We start from the raw sequence: 18,398 nt of genomic DNA on the forward strand, positions 1-18,398 counted from the left end.
AACCCTTTGACCAAGGATAGGGTCATCTGTTCCAGTATCACATTTGTGGAGTCAAATGTTGTTTTTCGGCAGTATTATGAAATGGGATATTTTACTGCATTATAGGTAATATATAAATGGTCTTGATGTTGCTCGAGAGTTGCAACTTAATTAAATGCAGCTTAGCAGAGAATCCAAGCTGCGATCATCACACAATTTCTTGTGTGTCTTCACAACATATTCTATACTGACCTCAAAATATGTTACAGATTTCTCCAAAATAACAGGATCCAGAATTCATCAGTTGTTTCTATTTTTAATGATTGGAATAAAGGGTTAAATCAAACGTTTATGATTTGATGATAAAAGCACTAGTTGAGGAGGTAAACAGAGTATATGGTAGAAAGTTTACCTCATTTAGATAATTTGAAAGTGGTCTGGAACTCCTTAGGTCACTATCTGCGAGCTTACACTGGGTAGTGTCACTTTGGCATGAATAAAACTTGAGCAAATGCAGCTTCTTTTGCATTGCTAATTCATCTGCTTATGCCTGTATGAAATGCTGGCACTCAGCTGCCAGTTGAGGTAGAATGCCAAAGTCTGACCACAACCTGACCTCAGAGTCTTATTGCCTCAGGAGGTCCAGACCAGTTGTGCTGTCGGTCTTGCCAGGTTCAGGAGTGGCTTAAGTCTGTCAACCCTGAACGTAGTTTAGCTTGTGGACAGAAATTCCACCATGAGTGGCAGAATTTTGACAGAATTTCTGTCCCATGGAATATAATACTGGAAGAGGATTACTGATTGGCAAATTTTGCATTCCGTACCAAATAATCCACTGCAGAAATTGAAGACTGATGATTTAAAATTTGTTACAAACAGTCCTGACAGAAGTTCGAAGCAAGGAGAATAATATAATTTATACCACAGCACTTGGCTGCAAAGAGAAAAAGTAGCAAGTGTGAGGTGATAACTTAAATATTCAATGTGAAAACTGTCTAAAACTAAAATATTTTATTCATTGTTGTTAGGGGAACAGAAACATCCCCGAGGACCCGATGCACAAACATCAGTACACAAGTTCTTAGGCATGCATTACAGACATAATTTAACTTACATCAAACACATGTAGCTGCTAAAACATAGAACATACCCATCAAGTTGCTAATCAAAGTAATTATTGGGTAAATGTTCCAATTAGAGTTTACCAGTACAAGGTGATAATTAATTATACGGTTTGGCAAAAGGCTCTAAACCCCAGGGTATAAGTTAGATCAGGTTATAGATGAATACCACATCATTCTCCTGCCCCAAACCCTGCCCTCTATCCCCACCATTCCCCCTTTACTTTAGTGAATTGGTTAAAATTCTGAAATCAGAATAACATTCTGTAAATGATATTGGTGTGCTGGCCACTCCCGATGCTTAGAGGTTGCAAAATGATGCATGAAGATAAAACTTATGCAGAGAGGGAAGAATTTCTGTTCTCCCAATTATCTGTCTTGGATTTGGTAGGAGATCAGAAGAAACACTTGAGAAGTGGCAAAAACTGACTGTGAATGGTCAAATCTCTGGAAATTTTACGCATTTAATAATAGAAATCAATACCTAACTATAATAAGATAAACATAAATGACTTTATATAAAGCACATAGACTGTCTCTTTGTTTGTACTGAGACAAACAGGTCTTCAGCCACACACTGACCACAGTTTCACAGTGATTGTGTGCACTTCTGCTGGAAGCAGCACAAGTCCATTTGCACCAGGCCAGACTCTGCAAGCTTCTCCTGAAGGTTTGAGAAATCAATTGTATGAGTAAAATCATTCTAATGAGCAGTTTTCAAGTCTAGAACACAGTGCTACATAAACTCATTTTGCAGTTTTCATCCTGGTTCAGTATGTCAAAATAAGGTCAAAACATTCCCCATATGGTATCTACGACATAACCATGTCAGTCTGACAAGCCTGGGTTTTGGTTGACTGAAAGGTGGCATGTACACGCTTTTTTTAAAGACATGCATTCACCTCCAACGTGCACAGTGGGAGATAGGATCAAGAAGAAACTAGGTAAGTAGAACAATTTAACCTTCATTTTACAGGGAGGAACAGCTAAAAAGATAATTTAGGTTAGTTAGGAAGAAAAGTAAAGCAAAAGCTAAAAATGATGGGCCATATGGAAAAAAGAGTGAGCACCAACAAATAATTGGGAATGTGAAGGACATTGTGAACAGAAATAAGGAGTATTTTAACATAAGAGTGATTCCAGCAAGAAAGCAAATTAATTTTCTGTCCATCAATGACAGAAAGATGACTTTGACAATTTTAACCACTGGGCTGTACTTAAATGTCACGCGTCTATTTTCAGTCAGGCAGATGAGCTTGCAGATTGTCTACCTGCTACTCCCAATTGGTGTGAATTGGGTAACTGCCAACTTTAGATTCAGAGGCTGAAAAAGAATTTCCTGAGGTCAAGTGAATCAGGAGTAGGAGGGAAGTATCCAAGACACAGTGGCTGCAATTATCCATTTGCTTGAATGATTGCAGCTCCAATAACATGCAAAATGCTTGACACCATACAGGACGAATCAATCCATTAGCATGCTGCCCACCACCTTATATATTCACTATCTCCACCACTGGTGCACAGTCGCAGTACATACCAAATCAAGATGTACTATCTACAACATGCATAACGCTCTTTCAACGTAACAAGTGAGGACTGCATAGGGTGGAGATGAGAGTCAAAAAGTATGGCACTGGAAAAGCATTCCTGATGAAGACCTTACGGTCAAAATGTTGACTCTCCTGCTCCTTGGATGCTGCCTGACCAGCTGTACTTTTCCAGTGCCGCATTTTTTGAAGCTGGAAAAACACAGCAGGTCAGGCAGCATCCAAGGAGCAAGCGAATCACATTTGGGCAGAAGCCTGCCACCAGAAATGCTTATGCCCGTGACCTGCTGTGTTTTTCACTTTTTGGTTCCTTCAACTCAGCCTTCCATATCAGGATCCTTACCACTTGGAAGATCAAAGACATCATGTATATAACACCCACAAGTTTTCCTCCAATGCAGACAGTATCCTCATTTGGAAGTGAATTGTTATTTCTGCGTCACTGCAGTGTCAAAGTCCTAGAAATCTCTTTCATATAGCATTATGGATGTAGCTACACCAGATAAACTGTATGATTCAAGAAGGGGGACAACCCCAACTTTCCCAAGAGCAATTGGGAATAGGCAACAAATGTTTGCAATAAACATTTTACAGGAAGGGATTTTTTTTTAAATTATCCTTGTGGGGCTAGAGAAGCACTTTCTATGCCCCATGTTATGGTAAATGGCTGCAAATGCTGAAACTCAGTCGGTCTGGAAGCATTCTGTGGAGACATAAAGAGAAATAATGTTTAGAATTTGATATGGTTTAGTTCACTGTCACTTCACTTCCAGGTCTGCCTACCTTGAAGAAGTTCTCACCTTCTTTCCAATGGGTTTTCTATTTTAATCATTCAGTGTGTTTATTCTCATCTGCCTCTTATGTCAGATAAAATATTTGCTGAAACTTACTTTCAGAGTACAGCTTCTTCCTCAGTAAGCTGCTTGGTTCTAGCTTACCCTGCAAGGATTCCAGCTGAAGTTCCATCCTTATGTCTCTAACCCAACCAAGGTTACAGTTATCTCCAAAACATACATGCTCCTTAGACAGCTGCTCTCAGATATCCTGGAGTCCACATTTAGTGCCATGTGCCATCACAAGCATAAGCTTGACCTCTCTTTTCATCATTACCCAGCCCCCTATTCCATTTCATTCTTAGTCTCATCTGATGCTTTCATTATCTTTTTTTCTCTTCTTTTCAGCTGTTAAGGAATGGAGTCATGCCATGCTTCTCTCTCCATGGACACCACCTGACTTGCTGAATTCTCCGTGTTTACCTCTTTACCTTTAGCTTCACAAAGGAATTTTTCTTACTAGCCTCAAGGAATTTTTATTCCTTCCTATATATGGTTAAACTGCCATAACTTGGCAAAAGAGCCAAAGCAGCTTAATTCCTTCACCTAAGGTTAAATAGCACAGGTTGTGAATGGTATAAAGTCACAAGGCCATCCTTTGTCTTGTGAAAGGACCTCAGTTAGTCAGGTTTTCCACCAAAATCCACCCAAAGTTTTTTTTTTCAACAATTTTCAATAACAATTGATTTTCCTTTATATATTTTAGTTCTGTAGAATTAGAATTAGAACAAGAAAACATATTTGATTTTTGAGTAATGTTCTTAATCGACCATTAAAGCTCAATCAAAATGTGTGAATTTAAGAAGCAATAATTCAGGTTGGCCAGTGGACAGGATTTCTCCAGCCTCAAAGTCAATCTACAGGTTAATTTTTAGAGATCATAAATCATGAAAAATTTCAACATGAGCAAAATGGTCCTTTTCTGCACAAACGTAATGCAAGTACAGATTTCAGAGATTCAGTCATAAAATACTTAATGTACTTTAAACAAAATAATGCTTCCTCAGCAAACAAACTGGTCTTTATTTTTCTTGTAGGTATTTGGCCAAACGCTTATCATATTACTGTAAGCCCCAACATTGTGGAACTCTATTGGACAGTGCCAATAAAGCCAAATGGGTTCACCATTCAATACTATTTACTCCGCAATGATACAGTCATCTTCACTGGTGGCAGTGTATGTCTCAACCATATAGATACTGGCTTACAGCCCAACACAAGGTAAAACTTTTGCAGATCTTTAACAAGCTTTTAAGCAGTGATTATTGGTGATATCCAATCTGTGAGAGTCTGAAAGAATCTTTTGACTTGCTCTTAAAAAGCCAAACAGTGGTGATACTTAATCATTAAAATTAAAAAAAAATCTTTAGGAGAGCTCTTAAAAGACAAATATTGGTGATATTCAATCACCTACTGTCTTTTGTGACTCCTCTTGTTTATTGATGTGCTTTAATGATTGTGCTCTATGTCAGCTTCTCTTTTATCTCCTTTATCTGAGTGGGAATTAAAAATACATTGCAAGTTGCTGAGATATACATGAGCTAAACATTAATATAACTGCTAGAGTTCCATTTCTACATAGATTACAATCTCGTTTTAAATCTTATAGGCACAGGAATGATATTTTTAACATACTGTTTGTATTGTGAGCATCAAATTACAAAATAAATGTGTTAATGACTCTCGTAAAATACTCACAAAGGAATTTAATGTTAACACATCAATGTGCTGAAAATAGCATGCAGAAGAATACCAATCTCATTCTCATCTATTTTTAAATTAAAAGTCCAGAACTTGCAGCCAGATGTGTTGGGCTGAATTGTATCTTTTTTTGGCTAAGTATCAGTTTTGTCAAGTGTATTGGACGATTTTTACCATGAAGTCTAGTAGGATTTCTCACCATATTTTACCAAATTCACCACATTAACTACTTACACAAGTCTAATGGCACTCCCTTCACATAATTCTAGTCCCATCTTCTCATGTGCTGTTCACAGAACTCATTACTCACCAGGTATCTGCCAAAACACCAGCATTCCTGACACCCAGCATCTTTAAGAGACTGCCGAGTAACCTGACAGGCATTGACAATCTGCCGTTGCCCCTCACTGGTGATTTAATTGCAGAGAAACCACAAAGCCATACTGCTTACAGCACATTACTGATATGGCTGCCAGTCCCTCACAATGCAACCACATTCTCATACCCTGGTCACTGCTTAATCTCCACAGCACACAGTTACCAGTTGTTAGCTAGATTCTGTCTAAACACCCATTTTTCTTGGTCACTGTCCCCCAATACCCACTGTAGGCCCTCATCTTGTCATTGTCCAGTCGGGACCATCATATAAAGATAAGCAATAACCTTATATTTATAGCTAGCAAAAGGAAACACAAAATGCATAAAGGCTGCAGTTCATCCACAAAATGCAGACCAAATACTGACATGAAAATCATTGACTATTTTATATTCCATGGTGGCCTGCTCATACCTGCTGGAACCAAGTATGAGTTAGATCCTGTGTGGCTCGTGGTGCCTGTCACAGCTGAGCTCTGTAGTGGACAAGGAGAACTTCCTCCTCTGCAGTGTCCTCTTCCTCAGAAGATGAAAATTCATATTCTTCCAGTTTCTCAGCATCCATCATGTCGCCTTGTTGCCTGCTTCAATTGTACATAGCACAGAATGCCAGGATGATGCAGCACTAGAGGACAGCCCAGGTCGGTCCAAGCAACTGATCCAAATCTTCAGCGGCTCTATTGTCTGCTCCACCATGTAACTGGCCAAAGTATGGGTAATATTGTATCTGTGTTCCATCTTTAAATCTTGAGTTTCTCCCCATCTTTTCTCAATGACCCCACCTCAACACATGACTCTTCTTCCCCATTCCCTTGACTGCCTGATACCTTTTCAGCAATGAGACCATCTTTATTCCCTTTTCAACAATCAACATGCAGATCCTAGGATTGTATTTATCATAGACTTCTGATTGGCGTTGACAAGGAGACCTAGACAAAATGCATCAAACTCTGGACCACTGCCTTTGCAATTCTCCAACTGAAAATATGAGGTTCCTCTGCCTGCTTGTGATGTCCTAAAGGGCTGGCTGTTAGCCTGGATTGTGGTTAGACATTTCCCTTCACAATGACCAGCCTGAGAAAACTACAGAACATGGTCATGGACTGTGGATGTAATATATTCATGATCGATAGTACTAGAACCCCAACTGGCAGCTGCTCTGCCCCCCTATCCTACCTTCCCTTACTGCATCTCTGACATGGCCATTAGAAGAAATTTGGAGTCTGTTTACTATGCTGACAGCTGATACATGCTGTAGGTCTTAGACTGTCTTAGATTAGATTAGATTATGGGAACAGGCCCTTCGGCCCAACAAGCCCAAACCGACCAGCCGAAGCCAATCCACCCAGACCCATTCCCCTACATTTATCCCTTCACCTAACGCTACAGGCAATTTAGCATGGCCAATTCACCTAACCTGCACATTTTTGGACTGTGGGAGGAAATCGGAGCACCCGGAGAAAACCCACACAGACACAGGGAGAATGTGCAAACTCCACACATTCAGTCGCCTGAGGCGGGAATTGAACCTGGGTCTCTGGCGCTGTGAGGCAGCAGTGCTAACCACTCTGCCACTGTGCCACCTTGCCACCCACAGTCTTGGGTACCTGTTCTTGTGCATGAAGTCTCCTTGCAGCAAACTTTCTGTGCCAGCTGTGTGTGCACCCTGCAATGTGGATCTGTGCTTCTTAAGAGTCTTGCAAGTAGACTGGAGAGCTGCCATGAGGATAGTGAAGGGTTGACAAGTATCTTATGACAATGTCCTAATTTGAGGGTTGCATGCAGCTAGTACCCCTGGTTTGTGCCCTAAGATGTTGTTGGAGGACCTTCACAGCCGAGGGTGATCTGAAGTCTCACGCTTTGACTTCCATGTTGAGATTTCTCAGTGTCTAATTTGCTCTCGGTTTCTTTTTATGTTATAAAATGACTTAAGTGATGTTACAATAGAACTTTGTTAATCCTTTGATTTATTTTTCTCTAGATAAGTGTACAGATTGCAGACCAACACAAGAGGAGGGAGTGGTAGAAGTGAAATTTATGTTGTTCAAACAGCAGCATCAATGCCAGAGAAAACTTTAGTTCCATATAATGTCACAGTAGCATCCATCTTCATTGTTCACAGCTTGGACTCCACCTGTATATCAGCGTTTAGAGATATGGTGTTTTTCTTCAGGAGCATTTCCAAAAGCAGATATTAGAGAGGCATTGTTGGATTAATTTTAAATTAAATAAAACAAAAATAGAAATCCATTTCACAGCAATGCATAATCCTTGTTCAGTGACCTCAGTCCAGAACTTGTAAGATTATACTTAGTGTGTGTAGTACACATAAGTATTATGATTGTCTTCCAGGAAGGACTGCCTTGTTCTCAAGAAAGAGATATGGTTACCGGTTAAATAACCATTGGATAACTGTAATTTAAAACGCATAGCTGAATAAATTGCTCCTATATTTTGGGTAGAAAAGGTGGGCAAAAACCACCAATTCTGTGTACAAAGGATACCTGATGCAACACCCATAATGTTGGTTTCAACATTAATCAGGTGCCTTCAACAGATATTAGGCCCTTGAATCTGTAAATAATTCCTGAATTTGCAGATTGTTGACAGAAGTGGGCATTGAGAATGTAGTTTTGCAGCTATTTGTCCTGGCCTAGCCAATAGCCACCCACAAAGTTTATGTTCCAGGTCAAGATGCCTATTCACTATAATGCAAGTTCTGATGATCAGTTCTGAATTTCAATTTGAAATGTTAATTCTGCATCTCCTACTGATGCTCCTACTGATGCTATTTCCAGTTTGTTTTGAATTTATTTTAGATTTCCAGGATCTGAAATCTTTTGCATTAATGGTTGCCATTTCTTTCTGATGTTACATTCACATTGGCCAGAGTTTGCACAATCTTCCCTCACTTTCTCCTGCCCGAACCTCCTCACCCCTTTATAACTTGTCGAAGTCCAAATTGGTGATCTGCCTCAGGAGGCAAAATTGCCATTTCACAGTAATCCGAAATATGTGGGCTTCAGTTCAAATTACCTTCAAATAGGAATGGGTCTATACAAATTTATCATAATAAGCTATTTAAGAGTTAACATGTTTAAAAATGTTGAAACTGTCTATGAATATTAACCCATCTATTACCAAATATTACATTTAGAATATTTGTCTCTACAAAGGTTAAATTTTACCACCTTTAGACCACAAAGAATGAAGTCTAAAACCATGTATCGTTGTAAGTGATACATGTGCAGTGACATTTTTTTTTAATCAAGGAAGTTTAATAATTTAACTTTTTCCATTTGTAAAGATAAAGTAATAATCAACTTGCTCTCTGCATACATTTCAGCTTCATAAATCTTGAATTAACTATCCATGCTTCATTGTTCTGAATAATGAAAAAGGTCATTACAGAGAATGCTAACAAACTAAAGTGTGATGTCTTGGCTAGAGCCAGAATGGATTAAGGCAAATGCTAAATTTGAAAGATTTGTGTTCCTAAATTTCCAAAAATAAGTGGTGGAAGTTACAAATTTGTCAAACCTTAGAACTTATGTCTCTCAACTTAAATAATTCAGGTACAATTTGGGAAAGAGATGGGGACAGAGGATGATGGGCATTTGAGGAATTGTTGGGTTACCCTCCAAGTAACGCCTGTGACCTGCTGCCTGTCAAGACGGTGTAAATGGAAACAATCTATTGTTTCAACAGGAAATTAGTTAGGTGCTGACAGGGTCATAGGCTGAGACTCAAGGAATAAAAGTGACTGAATTGCTTCATTGAGAGCCAGCAAAGACTTAATGGGTCAACTGACCTCCGACTATTCTGTAAATGAATGTATAGTCAGAATTTGGTGGAGCCTGCCAGCACAATAATAAGTGCTCTGATGAGGGTAAGTTGGGCAAGAATAGCTAAAGTACCCACATTTGATTGTCTGATGGGAAAACTAATGGAGCAGGAGGTTGGAAGGGCCCAACACGGAAATACTAGCCACTGGTGAGAGGATGTCAGTTAGGTTCATCAATGAGTCCCTTAAAGCCAATTTGCTCTGAGCCCACTAGGATTTAGTAATAACTCAGCGATTATCAGGAGACAGACAAGAGTCGCATGACTCTATAAGGCCACCAAGTAGGAGCAAATTACTGGATATAAGTTTGCTCACTGAGCTCGAAGGTTTGTGTTCAGATTTTTCATCACCATACTAGGTAACATCTTCAGTGAGCCTCCAGACAAAGTATTCCTGATGATTCCTGCTTTCTATTTATTTGTTTTGGTTTCTTTGAATCGGTGATGTCATTTGCTGTGGCAATGTCATTTCCTATGATGATGTCATTACCTCTTCTTTTTCTCAGGTGGTTGTAAATCGGGTCCAGCTCAATGCAAATTACTGCAAATGCTGGAGTCTGTGTTGAAAGCAAAAAAAAATGCTGGAAATCACAGTAGGTCAGGTAGATCAGTGGAGAGAGAGCAAACTAACATTTCAAGTCTAGATGATTATTCATCAGAGCTGGCATGATCAAGTCAGGCACTGGGGGGTTGGTATTTTACAACCTTTTGGACGTAATATTGAGTTCAATACCTTCAAATTGTGAACTCATTTCTTCCCTTTTAGCTTTACTTGCATTGTCTGTCACCATATCCTCTCTTCTCTCCACTCCCTACAGCCCCCCACCCATCCCACCCACCCTAAACCTTGGTGGGGTCATCTTTTCTTTCAAATCTGATGGTTAGACACACTATTGTTCTGCCATTGTCATGTTCCGATAATTTAGTCGGCATTTTGCACCTCTCCCCCCCACCCAGCATTCCATTCCTTCCACAACCGCATAAATTCTGCTGCCTCCACACTTCACGTCAGCTCTGATGAGGAGTCCTCTCGACTCAATGCTAACTTGCTCTCGTTCCACGGGTGCTGCCTGACTTGCTGTGAATTCCAGTATTTTTTTTTTGTTGTCATCAAGCACACTAGGTAAAAATAATGATTGCAGATGCTGGAAACCAGATTTTGGATTAGTGGTGCTGGAAGAGCACAGCAGTTCAGGCAGCATCAGAGGAGCAGCAAAATCGACATTTCGGGCAAAAGCCCTTCATCAGGAATAAAGGCAGAGAGCCTGAAGGATGGAGAGATAAGCTAGAGGAGGCTGGGGGTGGGGAGAAAGTAGCATAGAGTACAATAGGTGAGTGGGGGAGGGGGTGAAGTTGATAGGTCAGGGAGGAGGGTGGGGTGGATAGGTGGTAAAGAAAATATGCAGGTAGGACAAGTCATGGGAACTGTGCTGAGCTGGAAGTTTGGAACTAGGGTGAGGTGGGGGAAGGGAAAATGAGGAAACTGTTGAAGTCCACATTGATGCCCTGGGGTTGAAATGTTCCGAGGCAGAAGATGAGGCGTTCTTCCTCCAGGCATCTGGTGGTGAGGGAGCAGCGGTGAAGGAGGCCCAGGACCTCCATGTCCTTGGCAGAGTGGGAGGGGGAGTTGAAATGTTGGGCCACAGGACGGTGCGGTTGATTGGTGCGGGTGTCCCAGAGATATTCCCTAAAGTGCTCTGCTAGGAGGCGTCCAATCTCCCCAATGTAGAGGAGACCGCATCGGGAGCAACGGATGCAATAAATGATAAATGATATAAATGGATGTGCAGGTAAAACTTTGATGGAGGTGGAAGGCTCCTTTAGGGCCTTGGATGGAGGGGAGGGAGGAGGTGTGGGCACAGGTTTTGCAGTTCCTGTGGTGGCAGTGGAAGGTGCCAGGATGGGAAGGTGGGTTGTAGGGGGACGTGGACCTGACCAGGTAGTCACGGAGGGAACAGTCTTTGCGGAAGGCGGAAAGGGGTGGGGAGGGAAATATATCCCTGGTGGTGGGGTCTTTTTGGAGGTGGCGGAAATGTCAGCAGATGATTTGGTTTATGCGAAGGTTGGTAGGGTGGAAGGTAAGCACCAGGGGTGTTCTGTCCTTGTTACGGTTGGAGGGGTGGGGTCTGAGGGCGGAGGTGCGGGATGTGGACGAGATGCGTTGGAAGGCATTTTTAACCACATGGGAAGGGAAATTGCGGTCTCTAAAGAAGGAGAGCATCTGGTGTGTTCTGTGGTGGAACTGGTCCTCCTGGGAGCAGGTACAGCAGAGGCGGAGGAATTGGGAATACAGGATGGCATTTTTGCAAGAGGTAGGGTGGGAAGAGGTGTAATCCAGGTAGTTGTGGGAGTCGGTGGGTTTGTAAAAAATGTCAGTGTCAAGACGGTCATCATTAATGGAGATGGAGAGGTTCAGGGAGGAGATGGAGGGAGGGGTGGAAGTGGTTGTGGGAGTGGCCTCCGCTCCATGCTTGCAGCAATGCGCCGGCACCGTAACCTCTCTACAGTCAGCCCTGCCTCAGCTGAGGGCCACACTCTCTCAGAATTGCAAAGGACCCCTTCTGTGCTACATCCTCAGGAGAATTCAGACTCTCAACAACAGTATTTCAACTCCATCTCAAACATCAAAAACTGTAAGTACAACAAACTTTTATCTACCTACATCCATGACCAGCGCTCCTCAAACATTCCAGAAGATTCCCCCGGCCTCTGGAACTACTTGGACTCCATTAGCCATGCGGCTGATTGATGATGTCACTTCTGCACCCATCATGGCCACGTCCACCCCTCACATCATTGCTGATGTCAACGCTCAGTGACTTCCGCCACCCCTACTGCCATGTCTGCCACCACTTCCACCCCCACCAATGCCACTCACCTGCATTCTGCTGACACACTCCCCACAAATCCCACTGTCACCATTCCCGGCCCCCAGAACCCTGAGGGGAACACCACCCCTGCTCATGACTCCACTCCCATTCCCCCAACCATCACACCCACTCCAGTTACTGGCTCCGCCCCCACTCACAGCTCCACACCCACACCAGATCCCAGCCCTGCCAAGTTTTCACTATCCCCCCAGACCTCCCCCTCACTGAGGACGAACGATCAGTCCTCAGCAAAGGACTCACCTTCATCCCCCACCGTCCACGCATCAATGAATTTAATACAAGCTGTGACGTCAAACACTTCTTCTGCCACCTTCGCCTCCGAGCTTACTTTCACAATCAGGACTCCCGCCCACCTTCCAAGGACCCCTTCGCTCACCTCCAACACACCTGGACACCCCGCGCTGGCCTATTACCTGCCCTCGACCTCTTCATTTCCAACTGCCGCCGGGACATTAACTGCCTCAACCTGTCTAGCCCCTCCCCCACTCCAACCTCTCACTCTCACAACGCGCAGCCCTCCAATCCCTCTGCTCCAATCCCAACCTCACCATCAAGCCAGCAGATAAAGGGGGCGCAGTAGTAGTCTGGCGCACTGACCTCTACTCCACTGAAGCCAAACGCCAACTCAAGGACACCTCTTCCTACTGCACCCTCAACCATGACCCCACCCCCCATCACCAAACCATCATCTCCCAGACCATAAGGAACCTCATCACCTCAGGAGATCTCCCACCCACAGCTTCCAACCTCATAGTCCGGGAACCCTTCACTGCCCAGTTCTACCTCCTTCACAAGATCCACAAGCCTAACCACACTGGCCGACCCATTGTCACAGCACGTTCCTGCCCCGCTGAACTCATCTCTACCTACCTCGACACTGTCCTATCCCCCCTAGTCCAGGAACTCCACACATACATTCGAGACACCACCCACGCCCTCCACCTCCAAGACTTTCATTTCCCTGGCCCCCAATGCCTCATCTTCACCATGGATATCCAATCCCTCTGCACCTCCATCCGCCATGACCAGGGCCTCCAAGCCCTCCGTTTTTTCCTCTCCCGATGTCCCCCAACAGTACCGTTCCACCGACACTCTCATTCGTTTGGCTGAACTAGTCCTCACCCTTAACAATTTCTCCTTCGAACCCTCCCACTTCCACCAGACCAAAAGGGTAGCCATGGGCCCATGTTGGACTGGGATGGACAAAGTTAAAAATCACACAACACCAGGTTATAGTCCAACAGGTTTAGTTGGAATCACTAGCTTTCGAAGGATGAAGAAGCAGCACTTCGAAAGCTACTGCTTCCAAATAAACCCGTTAGACTATAACCTGATGTTGTGTGATTTTTAACTTTGTCCATCCCAGTCCAACACCAACTCCTCCAAATTACATCAATTTAGTTTGTGGTCTCATTAAGAGGGGAGCTCCCACATTAACAGGCAATAAGTGCGCAATTGAGAGATGATCATGAAGAAAGGTAATTACTGATAGCCAATCACACTGCCTTTTGGTTTCTTGTGGTAAAGCAGTAGTATCCTGACCTTTGAACCAGGTTACTCATGTTCAAATCCCACCTGTTCCTACAAGTATGTCATAACATTTCTGAGCAGGTTAATTAGAAAATATCCCACAATGTTTGTAACCAACCCCAACACTCCCCGTTTGCTGATCCTTGTCCCCCAGGAGCTGTGTGGTGCTAACAACAATGAACAAGTGACAATCTCTTGCTGACACCTTTGAGGGCGAACTTTCCACTCGATGACAGCCTTATTCATCTGGGCGGCAAGTTAAGTACCTAGTTACACCTAAACAGTGATATGATCACAACTAATAGTACTTCCGGGTGTATCTGAATCCAGAGTAAAATCTGGCCTGATAGAACCATATTTATTTATTTTAGTTAATGCGGTGGTCATTTATTGAAACATAGTCACACAAGGCTGCAAAGTTCCTTTAACCATAGAACAGAAGTTATTACAAAACAGATGAAAACAAAAATAAGTTATATTAACATAGAACACAGTTAGTAAAAAAAAATTTAACACACTCTAACACAATCTATTTTCCAAACAATTGCCTTACAGTAATTAAAATTCAGTGAGATTACCATTCTATATCAAATGTTGATGTAGTTGATTCTTTCCAATTCTGTCCTGTAAACTGCAAAGTCATCTTTCATTTATAATCACAAAATTAAGATGTCAGACTTTCTCAACTTGTTGTAACTTGCAGATTTCTGCCCAAACACTCCTCATCTGAAAGTTTTAGAGTCGGGGGTTGTACAGCACAGAAACAGACCTTTTGGTCCAACTCATTCATGCTAACCAGATATCCTAAACTAATCTAGTCCCATTTGACAGTATTTTGACCCATATCTCTCTAAACCCTTCTTATTCATATACTCATTCAGATGACTTTTAAATGTTGTAATTGTACCAGCCTCCACCACTTCCTCTGTCAGTTCATTCCATACATGCAGCACTACACTCTGTGTTAAAAAGTTGGCTCTCAGGTCCCCTTTCATTTTTCCCCTCTCACTTTAAACCCATGCCCCCTAGTTTTGGACTCCCCTATCTTTGAAAAAGGAATTTAGTTATTTGCTCTATCCATGCCCCTCAAGATTTTACAAATCTCTATAAGACCACCTCTCAACCTCCAATGCTCCAGGGAAAATAGACCCAGCCTATTGCTCAACCTCACCAACAGCCTTGCAAATCTTTTCTGCACCTTTCAAGGTTAACAATATCTTCCTTAAAGCAGAAAGATCAGAATTGAACACAATATTCCAAAAGTGGCCTAACAAATGCCCTGTACATCCGCAACATGATATCCCAAACTCCTATATTCGATGCACTGACCAAAAAAGGAAAGTGTGTCAAACCCTTCCCCATTACCCTGTCTACTCATGACTCCACCTTCAATGAACTATGAACCTGCGCCCCAAGGTGTCTTTGTTCAGAAACCTTCCCTGACCTTACCATTATGTGTATAAGTCCTGCCGTGATTTGCCTGACCAAAATGCAACATCAAACATTTTATACCTCACAAGTTGCACAAATTAAATGTCTTTGCCCAGGTATCTCTGCTTTCCTTGAAGATTTCTGTACTCTTTCTTTTAAGAGAGACATTATGTTTTCCTCTGATGCAAGTGTGATCTCCTCCAAACTGCCAGAAACCCTTCAGTATCTGGATTTTCTAAGAAAATATCAATCCTTGAATATTCTGAATCAAAAGCAAGTTAATGTTTGCATCGAGGATTAGTAGTCCCTGTGTTAGGATACCATGATAATACCAATCTTCCATTAACATTCCAGGAGATCCCTGCTGTCTGAAACAAACTGGATTAAATCTCTGCTCTGAAAAAACTGCCTGACCTACTAACTTGTTTTTTGAGATCCTAAGAAAAATAACCAAACCAAAATGCCACTACTCTATAATACAAACTCTTCAAAATCATGTCAGACACATTTTATAACAATAATATTAAGTCTTCCAGACATGGGTTACACTGGTTCTCCAACTAAAGGGAGGACTCTGCCATAGATACTGCGTTCTGGCCTATGACTCTAATTTACTTTGAAATAGCCTATGGTAGATGCCTTTTTTTATCAGGAATGCATGATAGAATTGCTCATAGGAAATTAATCTTTTCACAAGCACTGTTGCACAATACAGCCCCAATTAAACCACAATTTAAATAAAGTTGGGTAAACGTTATGTTTATCATGATAAGGAGTTACAATACTGAATAACGGAATATTCTCCCATGTGTTTCATTCAATGGCAATACAGAAAGGTCCCAGAAAGCATGTGAACAAAGAGCATCCCTTAACATTAAATTCAGAACATTATCTCAATTGCACAAATGTGAACTTTTCCATTTTCTCCTTCTGCACCCTTTTGTCCTCTCTCTTGATTTGGAGATGCTAGTGTTGGACTGGGGTGAACAAAGTTAAAAATCACACAACACCAGGTTATAGTCCAACAGCTTTTGGAGCACTGCTCCTTCATCTACAACCACCTGATGAAGGAGCAGCGCTCTGAAAGCTCGTGTTTCCAAATCAACCTGTTGGACTATAACCTGGTGTTGTGTGATTTTTAATGTTGTCTCTCTGAATGCGATTTGATATGGCATTGACAAGTAGTGAGAAGTTATAGCTTGTAGACTGATGTCATTGTAATAACTTAGAAAACTAAAGTGAAGGGGCAAAATAAAGACTGGAGGTCACTGCTAAGTGTGAAAACAAATAAGCGGGATGAAGGATAAAACACACAAATAGGTAATGCTCAGCTTGGACTATCCTTAGAGCTGCTAATGCAGCACCACCATCACCTTTATCAGAAGATAGGCAGAATTCCTATATAAACAGACTATTCTCCACCCTTCTCAAGTCTGATGACTGAATGGTAGTTGGTCTTGGGAATACTTCAGGCCCATAAAACCCTGCATAATGGAGCTGGGGAAAAAAGACTGAGAGAAAAAAAAATGCAATTTTAAGTCCAGTTTGGAGGTTCAGTTTACTTTGATGAACAGCACTATTGAGTTTGTTTTGTACTTTTTTTTCATCACTTTTAATATCAGAACCCCCTCACTTTTACAATGTTACTTTAAATCTTGGGACTGCCCAAGCAATTATTTATCCCACTGGTCATAATCATTCCTTATAAGTTAAGAACTGAATCTATTTACAATGAAGAGATAAGAATTCAGACATCTCAGCCAGGTAAGGAACAATTTGTTATCAGTTCCCATTGCTATCTAAGAGCTAATTTAATAACCTTGTCTCTGTGTCTTTTAAAGTAATAAAGATAATAGAATCCCTACAGTGTGGAATCAGGCCATTCGGCCCATTGAATCCACAACAGCCCTCCGAAGAGCAATCTATCCAGATCCATCTCACTCTGACATTATACTTGTAACCCTGCATTTTCCACAGCCAATCCACTTAACCTGCACATCTTTGGAATGTGGGAGAAAACTGGAGTACCCGGAGGAAACCGATGGCAACACAGGGAGAACATACAAAGTCCACACAGACGGTTGCCCGAGGCTGGAATTGAATCCAGGGCCCTGGTGCTGTGAGGAAGTAGTGCTAACCACTGAGCCACCATGCCACCCAAAAATGATGAGAATGGGATATTGAGAAACAACATTTCTGTTAAATCTTTACTGGTTAGATTGCAGTCAACTTAAAATAACATACATCTTCTTGAATGTGCCAATGAATTTTGCTTGAAAACATTTAACCCATCATGGATTTAAATCAGTTACCACAACCAGACTATAATAGCCATCAAATTGAAATGGCAATCAAATTTTTGTAAATGTTACCCTTTGACCCTTCCAATCCACATGTTTGTAATGGTGAAGCAGTTTCTAGTACTTGAGGAATATAAGTTGAATAGCCTTCAATCTTTGCTTTTTACTTGATGTTTCCCTCTCACAGACTAAATGACTGGACAAATTCAGAGTTGATGGGAAAATTATTGTCCAGTTATTTTGGAACAGTGAGTTAGAGCACTCTTATGCAATATCATTGAGCCACAATCAACTACCTTTGTCATCACAGAAACATTCTGATTTAGAATTTGTTCTGTCGTTCCATTAACCCTATCACCTATACTTCCCTATAACAGTACATTCATTCTACCAACTGAAGTGAATGTTTCAGTGGCACCATAACTGCTGATCACTCTCAACCTTCTAATGAACCCAATTCCAGGAAATAGACATGGTTAAGAGTGATAGTCCCAAGTCCAGCATCTTTCAGCAGAGTAAGGATCCAATTGATGATCGAATCCTAACAGGGTTTAATCAAATTTGAAACATTAACTCTGATTCTCTCTCTCCATTGATGACAATTGATCTGCTGAGTTTCTTCAGCAATTTCAGTCTTTCCTTAAGATGCAGGCTCATTTGTCATCATTGATGGCCCATGGTACACATTATTTAGTTCATGAAAACTAAAAATTTGGACATTCTCATTTTGCATAATAAAGCTAATAATTATAATGGAATCAAAGAACATAAATTTAAATACTGCATCTAGACAGTCATCTATGTATGTATGCATACAATGAAGTCTTTAGCAAGATCACAAAAAAAA

The 18,398-nt window shown here is 41.6% G+C and overlaps 1 protein-coding gene across 1 annotated transcript in view; it reads left to right on the forward strand.

The window, feature by feature from the left end:
* Positions 1-18,398, forward strand: part of ush2a (Usher syndrome 2A (autosomal recessive, mild)) — a 985,309-nt gene that overhangs the window by 794,608 nt on the left and 172,303 nt on the right. Inside the window, 3 exon segments of the mRNA XM_060830996.1 lie at positions 1,663-1,770; positions 4,518-4,701; positions 7,550-7,702. Coding sequence (XP_060686979.1) covers positions 1,663-1,770; positions 4,518-4,701; positions 7,550-7,702 — 445 coding nt within the window.

Source organism: Hemiscyllium ocellatum, chromosome 10 (genome assembly GCF_020745735.1).
Source record: "Hemiscyllium ocellatum isolate sHemOce1 chromosome 10, sHemOce1.pat.X.cur, whole genome shotgun sequence".
Classification (NCBI taxonomy): Eukaryota; Metazoa; Chordata; class Chondrichthyes; order Orectolobiformes; family Hemiscylliidae; genus Hemiscyllium; species Hemiscyllium ocellatum.